Here is a 14,562-nt window from a genome sequence, read left to right as displayed (position 1 = left end):
AGAGGGATTTATCTAACTTAATATACAAATATGATAATATTAAGTGGTGGCTTTGGGACAAGTCTGGATGAATTTGTGTAATGTAGATGGCTAGTACTTCTGATTGTTGAGATGTTTCTGATTAAAGAATAATCACACCAGGCGCGGTGGCTCACACGTGTAATCCCAGCACTTTGGGAGGCCGAGGCAGGCGGATCACCTGAGGTCGGGAGTTCAAGACCAGCCTGACCAACATGGAGAAACCCTGTCTCTACTAAAAATACAAAATTAGCCAGGCGTGGTGACTCATGCCTGTAATCCCAGCTACTGGGTAGTCTGAGGCAGGAGAATCGCTTGAACCTGGGAGGCGGAGGTTGCCTGAGACGAGATCACGCCATTGCACTCCAGCCTGGGCAACAACAGCAAAACTCCTTCTCAAAAAAAAAAAAAGAATAATCACATTCCTCTTATTTTGAGCCAGAGTATAGTAATTGAACCTTAGTTAGTGCTTACATTTAGAATGGTGAAATCAGGACATTACAAGTATGATCCATTCTCTTACATTTTAGTAGAAATGTGGGCATTTTTGTTGTACTTTTGCATTCTTATCATTGAAGGAAACAGGTGATTTAATCAACTTCATTTATTAAATTCACCCTTTTTTCCCCTTAATGATTTCTGTTGCAGTTTTATAAATCTCTGATTCTAAATTTAACCTTTGAAATCTTTTAGGCCTTTAGATGTTGTTCTGGAAAAACTTTAGTAATGGATCAAAGGAAGAATGAGAGTATTGTCCCTAGTATCACTCAATTAGAAGATTTTCTTACAGAACACAATTCCAATGTTGTTTGGCTCCTTGTTGGTAAGTGGAATATTTTTCTTCTACTTTATTGTGTTTTAAGTATGGATTAACAGCTGCCAGATTTTAAACAGTGGTTGACTGAAGTTGGAACACTAACACTACCATTTATTTATTTTTAGGAAGGAAGATTGTTATTTATATTTCTTGAACATTTGTTCTGGAAACTGCTCTGAAATGCTCTACTTTTTCTTAGGCTGCATTCTCATCTGACTTAGGGGAAGTGGAAAGAGAAGAAGAACATTGCACTTAGCTTATCTTTCTGGTTTCAGGTCACCTCCCCTACTTCTCGACTCAGCATACACACAAACACTTTTGTTTTGTTACAGAAATAATAAATCCTCAAATATAATTTTACTGTAAAAATAATTCTATTTTTATATGCCTAATCTTTTAATCTCTTTCCTTACTCCTTGTGCACCTGGCAGTGAGATCTGCTATTAATAATTTTTTGGTATAATCTAGAAGTTTTCTAGGTATATACAAATAGCTTAAACTAAATAGCAGAGGGAGAAAGGAAATATGAGTGAATGAATGAATGAATATGAATGAGAGGGAGAAATACAAAAATAATACAGGGAAGGGAGAAATTATTGTAGGCTGTTTCTGCTCTGGAAGTTTTCATGGGAGAATGGTATTTGACTTTAATTTTGGCATAAGAATTGGAAACAGGGAATTAGGAAGGGTAAGAGAGGAAAGGAAGGGTAATGATAATATGTTGAGCATCTTCTGTGTGCTAGATACCAGGTTGTACATATGTTGTCTCACTTAATGCTCAGAGGTAGCTTTATGAAGGTAGGTTTTTATTCTTTCCCTTTTAATTCCCTGTTGGGGAATTGAGGCCCATAAAGATTAAGTAATTTGTATGAGTTACACAGGTATTTTTTTTTTTTCTGAGGGGATGCTTACGCTTCTTTCATGACACCCAAGGATGTGGGTAGGAATATAAGTAGAGGTGAAGTGTCTGTTCCCTTTCCTGTCACCTAGAATTTTTCAGACTTTTTCCTGTTATAAACACCTCCTTTCTTTAAGAAAAAAACAGCAACAATAACAAGCAGAAAAACATTGAGCAATTGTTTAATCCCTCTGTTTTACTATGAGGGTAGGGGGGCATGATATAATGAAAAGACTACAATTCCTGGCTTGTTTAATATTAAAAGCATATTTTCTCAGCAAATGCCTGTTGCCATTTTGAAGGACTCATATAACAACCTACTGTTGACACAATGATTTATAGTAAAAATTTATACAAAATGACTTTAAACTTGAATATAATGGCATATCATCAAAATAACTTTTCAAAATATTTTTTCTAGAATTTTTTTTAAATGGCAAATCATAGCACTTGCTACGTCAAAGCTATTACCATCAATCTAAGCTGCCCTGGGAATTGTATTTTATGTTGATTCTCAGTGATTGCTTTGCTTTATCCATAATACATAATTGTTTAAAAGTTAAGGACTTAATATGATGTTACTAAAGGGTTATACAGGTTAAGTTGCTGTATATAACTTTCTCATAATTTAGAAGTAATACTTTTGAAAAGGATAAGTAAGAGCAAATTTATTATCAAAACAATGTTTTCCTGTGTTTTGCCTTTTGTATATTCATGAACTAGATTTTTTGAGAATATGAATTTTATAAGTAACTATATACTTTCATTAAAAAAATAAATTTAGAATGTCATTTACTGTAGCATATTCAGTGACACTCATCATAACTTATTGTCTTACCCATTACAGCAAAATATCTAGTTACAGGTGGCCTATTTGATATGCCTTTATACTAAATTCCAACTTATTTTACTTAAAGCACAGCTTTAAAAAGCAGAAGGTTTTTTTTTAAAGCAGAGATTTTAAAAATCATTACTTTTCTTCCTTTATAAGTGGCTATAGCTTGTTTCAGGAAATAACTTGAGAGTGAATTTGTGTATGAGATGAGTTTTTGGCCTAATAAAGGTGAATTTGTTTCAGAATATTCAGAAATATGGCCTTTCTTCTCCCAGGATGTCTTTACATAATGTTTATTAACTAAAACAGTACAAAGCAGTGATAAAGTAAACAGAAAAGAAAGCAGGCATACTTGAATCATTGCTCTAATGGATCTGATTGGAATTTATGCTTTTCTGGATAATGAATGATGAAGAGGAAGAAAGCTGGATAAAGTATAATCAACCTCTGGTTTTAAAATTCCAAGTATTAAATTGCAAGAGGACACATTACTGTGTAAAACTAAATCCTATTATTTCTGGTTTTTTTCCTCCCAACAGCTACCATTTTGTCCTGTGGATGGATTATTTACCTCACATATTATAATTCCCGGAATGTTGGTCTTATTTTAACACTAGTTCTTAACAGATTATACAAGCATGGCTATATCCATATTGGTGAGTTTGAGTTAACGCTGAATTTTTTTCTTCCTTATAATCTTGAGATGTTGTCTTACCATTTTTTGTTGCTATAACTGAATACCTGAGACTAGGTCATTTATAAAGAGAAACAATTTATGTCTGATAGTTCTGGAGGCTGGGAAGTCCAAAGTTGAGGGGGTGCATCTGGTGAGGACCTTCTTGCCAGTGGGACTCTGCAGAGTCTTGAGGTGGCACAGGGTGTCACATGGTGAGGGGGCTGAGCTTGCCTGCTCAGGTCTCCTTTTCCTCTTGTAAAGCCACTGATGTCCCAACATCATGGCCTCATTTAATCCTGAGTACTTCCCAAAGGTCTCACATCTCAAATACTGTAGTCAGATTTCCCACCCTTCTAACACTGATAAATGAGAATTAAGTTTCAACGTGAGTTTTAGAGGGAACAAACATTCAAACCATAGCAGATGTATATTATAAATTTATATTTCATGAACAGATAGTAGCATTAGAAATTTACCTTTGTTTCATGATAGTTAAAATAATCTAACTGGAATTTCTCTCACACAGCACTCCATTGCTTCATGATAATACCCACTTGGTTATGTCCTTTACCCCATTATTTATTACTTCTTTAAGTGTTTCTGTAGTAACTGTTTGACTTTTTTTTTTTTAACTTATAAAAGATGATCATTAAAAGAGTTTGAAAAACTTGGATATGTATAAAATGTGGAAATAGAAATTTCTTGAGAGTCCACCATTCAAAGAAAGTTTTTAATGTTCAATGTAGTTTTGGTTATTTTTAAAGTAACCCATACTTTAAAAATATGTAAGTTAGAATCATCCTGTATGTTTCATTTTATGGCCTGTTTTATTAATTAAATTTTTGACTACTTAAAAGTAGGAAATTTGCAGGTAGATAGGAGGGTGTATTAAGAAGCTATGTGCTTTGAAAGCCCTAAACCAGTGGGAGAAAGGGATGGGGAGAGATGACTGGAGAGAACCATTCTAACCTCTCTTATAATCGAGTACCTCTTAGTCAGCATAAAACTTCTTTCAGACATAAATCGTCTTCCAATAATTTGAGGCAATGGCTGGTTCCTGCAGTCACTCAAGTTTCTAAAGAAAAATGGTGAATTAGTCACTACTTTGGGTTTATTTAATGGCAGTGCATAATTAAGGGAATTATCCATACGAAGCAGTTACTTAAACTAATATCCTCTTCAGGTTATTTGGCAGCTTACTTCATAGTGATGATATGTATGGCACTTTTTGTTTTATTGGGGAAAGAATGATGGAAAATCAGTAAGGCTGTAAGGGTATCAGGAAGAGAGTGAGAAGAGATGCTTATTGAATAAATTTGGGGCTAATGTTATTTTAAACTTTAAGGGCCCTACTGTCTGTTAAAACAGTTACATTAACTGCTGTTTTTTCCTTCCTATAACAGGTTCCTTCTCTTTCTCTGTGCTTTCTGGAAAAGTCATGGTTCGTGAAATCTATTACATTACAGAAGACATGTCTATTAGGTAACAAAATTAAAAAATTAAAAAGGACCCATGTTAAACATACTTTAAAAGTATTGTTAAAATGTTTTATGATATTTTATTGAATGTGACTTGCTTCTTCAAATAAAACTAAATCAAATTTTTTTTCCAGTAAATCATACTTGGTGAATTGATGTTTTAAAATATTTTGTCAGTGGATTAATTTAGCAGAATATAAAAATAGCTGTTTATAGAAATGAATAATCTTTCATTTCTAGATGAAAAAGTGAACCTTTAAATTGCCTGACCATTTTATATCACAGAGTTCATAGTAGTCATTCATTATATACAGCAAGGTTTAGAGATGTTGGTAGCTGTCATTCATTAGCTCCTCATTAGAGATAATAAGTTTATAGAATTGTTTAGCATTTGTTAGAAACTCAATTTTATTCAAAGAAGGAAACACAAATATGAATATAATAAGGATATGATTGAAATGTTCCTTCTTCTGTAAGTCTTGAAAGAAAAGCCTACTCTATTTTTGTGATTTTCTTTAAATTTATGACTTAGGTAGAATTCAAAAGTTTTGAATTAATTGAGAGATGCTAGAGTTTGGCAATGCTCACACCTCACTTAAAACTATAGGAGACAACTTCTATGCTAGTATTATTTCCAAATCAAAAGTGAAAAATAAAAGCTCAGAGACTGTAAGTCCATCCTTTTGGGGCATGAGATGATAGGTTATTTATGAGAAATGAAGGGACATCCTTAAAAGGTTCCCTTTTGTGTGCTAACATCCCTCTTTCAAGATTTGGCTTATTGTTACGTAATTTTTTTCCCTCTCTCCTGTAGACCTAGGTATCTGTAATTTTTAATTTAAAAAAAATCATTTAAAAAGGGAAACATTTCTGTTAGCACTTCATTTTCCTGTGACCATTAATTAGAAGAATATATTTCAAAACATGTTGTATATGATAAATATATGCAATTTTTATTCATCAAGAATCTTTAGCTATGCAAAGTCTTTTCCTTTTTTAACTAGAAGATCATGAAACATACTTTATAAGTCTTTGTTCACAAAAAGATGTGTGTTTATGTATGCCAATGTTCTTTTGAGGATTTCCTGTATTTCCTTGTTCATTATCAATTGCCTTCCTTTTGGAATAACTAAGAAATGAGTTAAGTAAATTGTTACTTAAATTCTAATTTTGTAATTTCCCTTTCTTAGGATTCAAGATGGATTCATCATTTTTCGGTGGTGGAAAATGTATAACCCAAAACAGAAGCAACATGGTGAGTTTTCATTTTTTTATGTGTTTAAAATGTTCAATCATATAATCAGGATTTTATGAAAACTAATTAAAATTAGATATGACCAGTTAGAAAAGTTTAATTTTTAGGCTGGGCACGGTGGCTCATATCTGTAATCCTAGCACTTTGGGAGGCTGAGGCAGGTGGATCACCTGAGGTCAGGAGTTCGAGACCAGCCTGGCCAACATGATGAAACCCCGTCTCTACTAAAAATACAAAAAATTAGCTGGGCGTGGTGGTGGGCACCTGTAATCCCAGCTATTCAGGAGGCTGAGGCAGGAGAATTGCTTGAACCCAGGAGGCGGAGGTTGCAGTGAGCCAAGATTGTGCCACTGCACTCCAGCCTGGGCAACAGAGTGAAACTCTGTCTCAAAAAAAAAAGAAAAAGAAAAGTTTAATTTTAAAAAATGAGTGAAGAGAATTATTATTAACTTTTGTAGCATTAGCTACAACATTCTAACCTGCTCTTCAGTAAGGCATCGCATTTTACCAAAATTAATAATTTGAATTATTTGTAAAAGTATATATAAAATACAAAATACTCCAAACAAAGGTAAATTTTAGACCAACAAATTAAAAGTACACTACCACTCATATTTTAAAAATAAACTAAGGAAAATGAATCAGCAACATTCACTTTCACTTCATAGTATCTTTCATATAGTAATACTTTTATGAATAATTTACTTGTTAAACAATTTTTCAGGTAAATTCTTTTACTTCTACTCCAGTGTAGGTTTTTTCTCTTATGACTTCTTAGGATAATTGATAAAAAAATGATAAAGGCCCAATCCTTCAAAAAACAAATATTTAGAAGATGTAATTTTCCTAATATTTTACCATAGTTCTTTGGCCTGTGTTCCCTCCTATTTCCTCAGATTTATCACATGACTAACAGCTAAAATAATCCCTAAACTGTTACATCAAGCACTTCATCACCTTTATTTGCTGTAGTTTAAATCTTAAACAGACTCTAGGAAACACACCGGTGTTTTAATATGTATGAAGTATTCTGAGACTTGATAGTAATAAACCCAGTTTTAAACACATTAAACTCTGTCGTTCACTAGCGTTAAACCTTTCCTCAGTCATCATCCTCGATCTCTCCTCAGACCACTAGGGTCAAATATCTAGCAGTCTACTCAGCGTCTCCAATTTTATATGTAACAGGTTTCTTACACATGAAGTATCCAACCAAACACCTGATCTTCCCACCTAAACCTACCCCACGGTATTTTCCATCTTATTAACAGCAAGTCTATCTTTTCTATTGCTCAGGCCAAAAATCTTTTTTTTTTTTTTTTTTTTGAGACAGAGTCTCGCTGTCGCCCAGGCTGGAGTGCAGTGGCACGATCTCGGCTCACTGCAGGCTCTGCCCCCTGGGGTTCACACCATTCTCCTGCCTCAGCCTCCCGAGTAGCTGGGACTACAGGCGCCTGCCGTCTCGCCCGGCTAATTTTTTGTATTTTTAGTAGAGACGGGGTTTCACTGTGTTAGCCAGGATGGTCTCGATCTCCTGACTTCGTGATCTGCCCACCTCGGCCTCTCAAAGTGCTGGGATTACAGGCGTGACCCACCGCGCCCGGCCAGGCCAAAAATCTTGACTGCTGTCTTTTGTGTCCCAGAGGTCATCATCAAATCCTGTCAGCTTTCCTTTCATCCTACATCCAGAATCCGACTACTTCTCCCCACACTGGCCCAAGTCACCATCATCTTCCACCTGTTTATCACATAGTCTGTTAACTAGTCTCCCTGCTTCTGTGCACATGTTCCTCAACCTGCTCTTAATACGCTGACCAGATCTTTTAAAAATGTAAGATCATTTTATTCCTCTCTCTTCCCAAATTTTCCCGTGGCTTCCCATCTCACTCAGAACAACACCAAAGTCTTGTAAGTGACCTATAGAATCCTACAAACTTCCTATAAATAGCCTATAAAATCCTATGTCCCTATAAATATTCTATGAAATTCCTTCTACCTCTTGATCATCTTACCTTCCACCCCACTCCAAATAAACTGGCCTGTTAGTGTTGGTGATGAAACTGCAGCAGAGCCACCGTGAAATGTTGGCCTCTGGATATTCACAGTATTCATTCCCTTATTTGCTTGGTGGTTCTGGTTAACTGTCCTCTATCAATGAAGCTTTTCCTGAGTACTTTTGTAAAGCAGCACCCTCCCCCACAAACTAGCATTCTCTGTTCCACTAACCTTGCTGTTATTTTCTTCAATGCTGTATTTTTCTCATGCATTCCTTGATGCTGTATATATATTTACTTGCTTATTAATGGAATCTACCTAACTTGAATGAAGCAAACTTTGTAAAGGGTGGGACTTGTTTTATTCTGTATTGTATACTTGGTGTCTAGAAAAATGCTTAGTACATAAAAGAACTCATTTGTATAAAAGAGTAACAGAGAATCTTTCTCCTAGTCATACTTCTAAGTAAAACAAAACATTGAGAAACATCTTACAGAATGCTTGAAAATCTTGCTTGAAAATCTAACATGTGGAGGCATAATAAATCTAAAATACAATATGTTTCTATTCCCAGATAGACCTATGCCAGTAGAAATTGATTCTTATGAGATTCTTCAAGGTTATAAACAACTCAATCAAAATTTACCAGGAAACTCTTTTAAATTGTTTGTTTTCAAATTTACATAAGCAATAGTTTACTAATGATACCTGAATACAAATGTCCTGATTATTAGGCATATGCTTTAAAGGCTAGTTGGTGAGCTGCAGAAGCAGCAATGAGGGAAATTAAGAGCCTGGACCTGCCCCTACTTGGATCAGCAGTGATGAATAAACAAACGGTGACTGTATAAAAATGAAAACAGGATTACTCTCAAATCCATCTCTAACTTGCTGGGCATGTACAACAGATCCTCTCCTTTCAGTATAACAGCTATGATAAGATATGGCTTCATTAATTGGAGACACCAAGGCATAAAGAGAAAGGTATTAATTTCTGAATGTACATTGACAACACTGATAAACACTAAATACTGAATACTAAAATATTGTAAGATCCTCCTCAACATTCGTTATCCTGTTTTTCAGCTTTTATTCCCCCATTATTATCTCATTTATTATTTTATTATTTATTTTCACCTCTGCAACCAGAATGCACCTTTCTGCATTATTGAATAATTTTTCCTATGTTCACTGCCATATCTCTGGTGCCTAAAACAGTGACTAGTATATAGAAGATGTTGAATAAATAATTGTTGTTATTAAATAAAAATAATAGGTTTAAAAATTTTAAGTAAGATTGAACAAAATGCCTAAATGACTCTTTTCCTTCCAAAAATCACCTTAGAAAAGTGTTGAACAAATAGCAAGTCTGTAAGCATTTAAAAAGCACCTTTGAGGCAAGGCATGTTGGCTCATGCCTGTAATCCCAGTGCTTTGGGAGGCTGAGGAGGGAGGATCGCTTGAGCCAGGAGTTTGAGACCAGCTTATACAACATTAGCAAAACCATGCCTCTACAAAAATTTTAAAAAATGAGCTGGGTGTGGTGGTATATGCCAGTAGGCTTAGCTACTTGATCTGAGGTGGGAACATGCCTTAGGCTGAGTTACAGTAAGCTATGATCACACCACTGCACTCCAGCCTGGGTGGCAGAGGAAGACCTTTTCTCTAAATAAATAAACAAATAAATAAAAGCACTGCTTGTTCTCATATTTTAAAAGAGAAACATTTAGCTCAGTTCACATCCCACCTTTATTTGTTCTGTTTCTATTTAGTTCACCTGCATTAATAATATTCCAGCCAAAGACCTGTATGATTAAACAGTAAACCAGATCTCCAAGCGTGGGCTGATCTCCATGCTTACATGGTCTGTATTTTCTTCAAGGCTTCTGTCCAGGATCTTTTTTGTTAATATTCCTAGCCTTCTACCATCCGCAGGAGTATTTTATGTGGCAACACTCCTTTCATCCTCCATACCTGTACCCCAGTATTACACACTTAGATACAAAGAGACAGGTTGCCTAAAAGCACACCCATAGAACAGAAACACAGGGAAAAGGACACATATATAGAGGCATATATATGCACACAGAAATGGGCATGCACATATAGGTACACTTATGTACAGAGAAACATTTTCAAAGATGAGCACATACATGCACACACACACAGCCACACATGCATGCCCACACAAGTGCTAGTACACTCACTGTATCCCCCTCACAGGGATAAATACTCACACAGAGGCTACATGCAAGGTATCCTCCCTGCCCCCTACATACAGACAGGGGTACCATTCCAGATCAGCGGAGGCATATCCCCAGCAGTGAGCATGTCCCCTCACAAACAAGTATCCCTCCAAAAGGCAGGCACTTCTTCCAAAGGCATCCATCTCTCATATACACGTGCACGTACACACACACACACACACACACACACATACACGGCTTCTTTAAAAAAACCTAATATGTTGAGAATGGCTACATTGGATTCTTCAGGAACTGGACAAAGGAGGTAAATAAATAGTAGAAATAATATAGGATGTGATCCCTGTAACGTCATTTACTAATATTGTGACTTAAGGCAAGAATTTTAACCACTCTGAGCCTCATTTTTTTCATCTATAAAATGAGAACACCTCTACTTACCTGTAGGATTGCTGTACAAAATAAATACTAGTTTTTTTCTCTTTTAAGGTCAAATTCTTACTAGTCATGTAAATTATGTATTTGTTTTCAAGTTATTCTTTTAAGATAATCTTTCAGAATGTGATATAATGTTCAGAATAATGATAAAGGCAGCTCAGCTCTATTGCACTCTTGCTGTGTTCCAGGTACTGTTCTAGGCACTCTATGCACATAATTTTATTTAATCCTCACAACAACTCTAGCGATTGGAGCCCAAGATTACACAACCAGCAAGAAGTAGATTGGAACCCAGATACTAAACTCTTCACAAAAGTAAAAGTAAATGCATTTTGTAGAACTGCTTAAGTCTTCTGAACAAACAGCTAATTGAGACTCCTTGTTTTCCAAAGAGAAATCAGAAAAAAGATACGTATTTAATTATGTAATTGGGACACATGCTATTTGTAGTGAAAAAGGCAAGGTGCAGAAGTGCTGCCAAGGCCTTATAATTCTTAGAATCAATACAAAGACAAAACAGTCTACTGACCTTTTAAAAACTGCTCAGGATTTTCTATTTATGTAATTTATTTAACAAACAAGGTTTAGATGTAACCAGTTTTAAATTACACTGATAGATTATAGTAGGCTAAAACCTCTAAGTAATAAAATAACAGAAAGGGACATACTTTACCGTCATTCTTTCACTTCTTGATATAAGAATTTCTTGTGGTTAAGAAAGCATGACTATTTATTCAGATCCATATTCATTTAAACATTATGATATATCTTTGCCTGTTAAGAGGCAACTGGTCTTACAGTTTATTTTCCAAAAGACAGTCTTTATCCTAAAAACAAAAGAAAGATTTTTGACAGATATAATTGGTCTTTAGCTGACAATCATCTATAAAGCAGATCACTAATTTTATAACCTAGAGAATATTTACAAACATCCTATGGTAAACAAATTAGATGTGTTCTTTTTTTTTAAAGAGCTATACTGGACAACTGACAGATCTAAATGTGCTCCTGGCGCAGAATTTGGGCACTTGAACACTCCTCTTTTTTTCCTGATAGAGCAATTCAAAAACTTAGTAATAAAAATCTTGGTCCTACTTACAGACAGACTTTGGTCCATCTCCTTGGAAGGCTGAATGCACATCTGTCTATTCAGGCATATGCCCCAATTAGGCTTCTAATTTTTCCACCAAGAAACATCAACTTCCTTCTTGGTTAACTGCCAAGCATATGGATCTGCCCTTAATCAGCAAGAAATACTGATTATAAGGTCTTGTTAGTGAACATATTCTGTTTTAATATTATATATAATGGTTGTATAAGCTACTAATCTTGTTAGACTTTTATCAAAGCTTCATTTGCAGCCTATTCATTCCTCTATCTACTACAGTCTAAATTCTGTCCCTGAGTAATGGTAGACCAATAATGTACTTAAACCAAATTACTTATTCCTGCATTACTATTTGACATCATGTCTTTACTTTTGAAGGACATTGAGCATGTTGTTAAGAATGTCATCCTCCATACTAGAGAATTTCCTTTAAAAAAGCACAGGGAAGAAAAACTTAATTGACTCTTCACCAATGTTGTGCTCCTCTTGATGAGAATTAAATGTCATATTGTAGGTAAAAGTATGAGCAAATTGTTAGTAATTGCAAAAGTAATAATTGATAACATCTACCAACCTCTAACATCACTGTAAAATAGAGGTGTGGAATCTTTTTTTGTATTGAAAATCATTGGCACACAAAAAATTTAAAAAAGAACACTTAAGCCAAAAAATTTAAATATTCTTAAATGTTAAGAATACAGAATATCCAAAAATTATTATATTTCTGTTCTAGATTGTGGGCAATTACAGAGAGCATACAGAGAGACAGCAATATGCTAATATTAAAAGAGTGGCAAAAAGAATTCAAGACATTGACAGAAATTATGGGGGAAAGCCAGTCAAGGGAAGGCCAGTATTTAAGCTATTTCTATTAACTTGAGGTGTATGAATCTGAAGTAGTGACTACATTTTGCTATGTCCTTTCAAAGAAGCTGAGTTTATGGCACTCCCCTGCCCTCCCCTGAGTTTATTGACTGTGCCTGCCAGGTGTTCAGGGTCCTCCATACACAGTTTCCAAATCATCCCGTATTACCCCATTACCTTAAATTTACCACCAAATTGAATTTCTTTTTTTTTTTTTTTTTTTTTTTTGAGACGGACTCTCGCTCTGTTGCCCAGCCTGGAGTGCAGTGGCGCAATCTCGGCTCACTGCAAGCTCTGCCTCCTGGGTTCACGCCATTCTCCTGCCTCAGCCTCTCCTAGTAGCTGGGACTACAGGCGCCCACCACCATGCCCGGCTAATTTTTTTGTATTTTTAGTAGAGACGGGGTTTCACCGTGGTCTCGATCTCCTGACCTCGTGATCCGCCCGCCTCGGCCTCCCAAAGTGCTGGGATTACAAGCGTGAGCCACCGCGCCCAGCCCCAAATTGAATTTCTAAACACACACATTTTCTAACCTCAGTGCCATTGGTCTAATCAGTTATTCCATCTGAGCTCCCCTCCCCTCCACATCTGTCTGACATAATCCTCCTCACTCATCATCATGCATGCTCCTTAAGGAATAAGGCATTCATAGGAGCCCTCCATCTACCATTCTACTTCCTGACAAATGGGCAGAACTTTATTGTCATACCATGACCCTGTTGGGACCATACCAAATGTTCTGTATCAAAGTTAGAAGTTCTCAGTATTTTTCCTCCATTCACATTCACTGCTCCCTTTCTCCTTTAATTGTAATTGTTTATATGCATCTGCTCCACCAAATCGATTCAAGTAGCACTCATTTCCCTCTTTCTTTTCTTAAATCCCCCTCCCAGCTTAACACAATGATTAATAAAGTGAATGCCAAATAAATACCTGTTAAAGATTTTTATCAAAAACCACCTCTTTCATGACATACACTTGGGTCAGTTATTCTTGACTTCATACATGTATTCTGGTGAGGAGCAATTCATTTTAATCAGATGTAATATTTCATGATCAAATGAAGTAACTACTTTTCTCAAAAAGAAAAAAAGCTGGGTTGGTTGCAGTAGCTCACACTGGTAATCCCAGCACTTCAGAAGGCCTAAGTGGGAGGATTGCTTGAGCCTAGAAGTTTGAGACCAACCCGGATAACATAGTGAAACTCTGTTTCTGCAACAAATACAAAAATTAGCCAGGCATGGTGACACGTGCCTGGGGTCCCAGCTACTTGGGAGGCTGAGGTGGGAGGATCACTTGAGCCATGGAGGTTGAGGCTACAGTGAGCCATGATTGCACCACTGCATGCCACACTGGGGGACAGAGCGAGACCCTGTCTCAAAAAAAAAAAAAAAGAAGCTTAAACAATTTAAGATTTACATTCTGCACCCGAGAAATTCTAGAATCAGAGAATTTCTAAAATCAGAAAATTCTAAAGTGGTCAGTGTCATTAGGCTTATAGCTTTAAACTGTCAGTTGCCTCTGGATACTACAGGTGTCCATCCTTTCCACAAGCTGCAATCAATATTTATGGTAAGAATTTCCAGGGATTTATTTGGGCCGCAGTTGACAAGGCTGTTTTATAATACAAGGAGCACTGGACTAGAAGTTAGCAGACCTAGGTTTTTGCTCTGACTCTACAAGTTACAATCACAGGAATTTCTTTCTTAATCAGCAAAATGAGAGGTTTTTAAAGTATTAGTTATTTCCAAGTCGATGAGGGGTTTTGAGAAGATCAATTTTTTCCAAGTTTTGTTCTTTGGAACAAAATTCTAGAGTTAATAGCATGGGATATTAGTTCAAATGGACCTTCTTCTCTACTTTCCAACCTCACTGTTCCCCCTACAGCTTTATTTATTCACACAAATATCCTAAATACTGAAAATAATTGAGAACAAAAGATCTAGTGTAAATATACAAAGAGGTACATTTTTCT

The 14,562-nt window shown here is 35.8% G+C and overlaps 1 protein-coding gene across 6 annotated transcripts in view; it reads left to right on the top strand.

Moving 5' to 3' along the window:
• KIAA1109 (KIAA1109 ortholog) overlaps positions 1–14,562 on the top strand; it is a 219,349-nt gene that overhangs the window by 20,088 nt on the left and 184,699 nt on the right. For all 6 annotated transcript variants that reach the window (XM_030815739.1, XM_030815740.1, XM_030815741.1 and 3 more), the window contains exons 3-6: positions 712–841; positions 3,108–3,224; positions 4,648–4,726; positions 5,913–5,977. In XM_030815739.1, coding sequence (XP_030671599.1) covers positions 745–841; positions 3,108–3,224; positions 4,648–4,726; positions 5,913–5,977 — 358 coding nt within the window. In that variant the 5' untranslated portion in view covers positions 712–744. The remainder of the gene's footprint in view (positions 1–711; positions 842–3,107; positions 3,225–4,647; positions 4,727–5,912; positions 5,978–14,562) is intronic.

Source organism: Nomascus leucogenys, chromosome 7b (assembly GCF_006542625.1).
Source record: "Nomascus leucogenys isolate Asia chromosome 7b, Asia_NLE_v1, whole genome shotgun sequence".
Taxonomy (NCBI): Eukaryota; Metazoa; Chordata; class Mammalia; order Primates; family Hylobatidae; genus Nomascus; species Nomascus leucogenys.
Note: the sequence above shows the minus strand (reverse complement) of the source record. Positions and strands in the feature narration are given on the sequence as shown.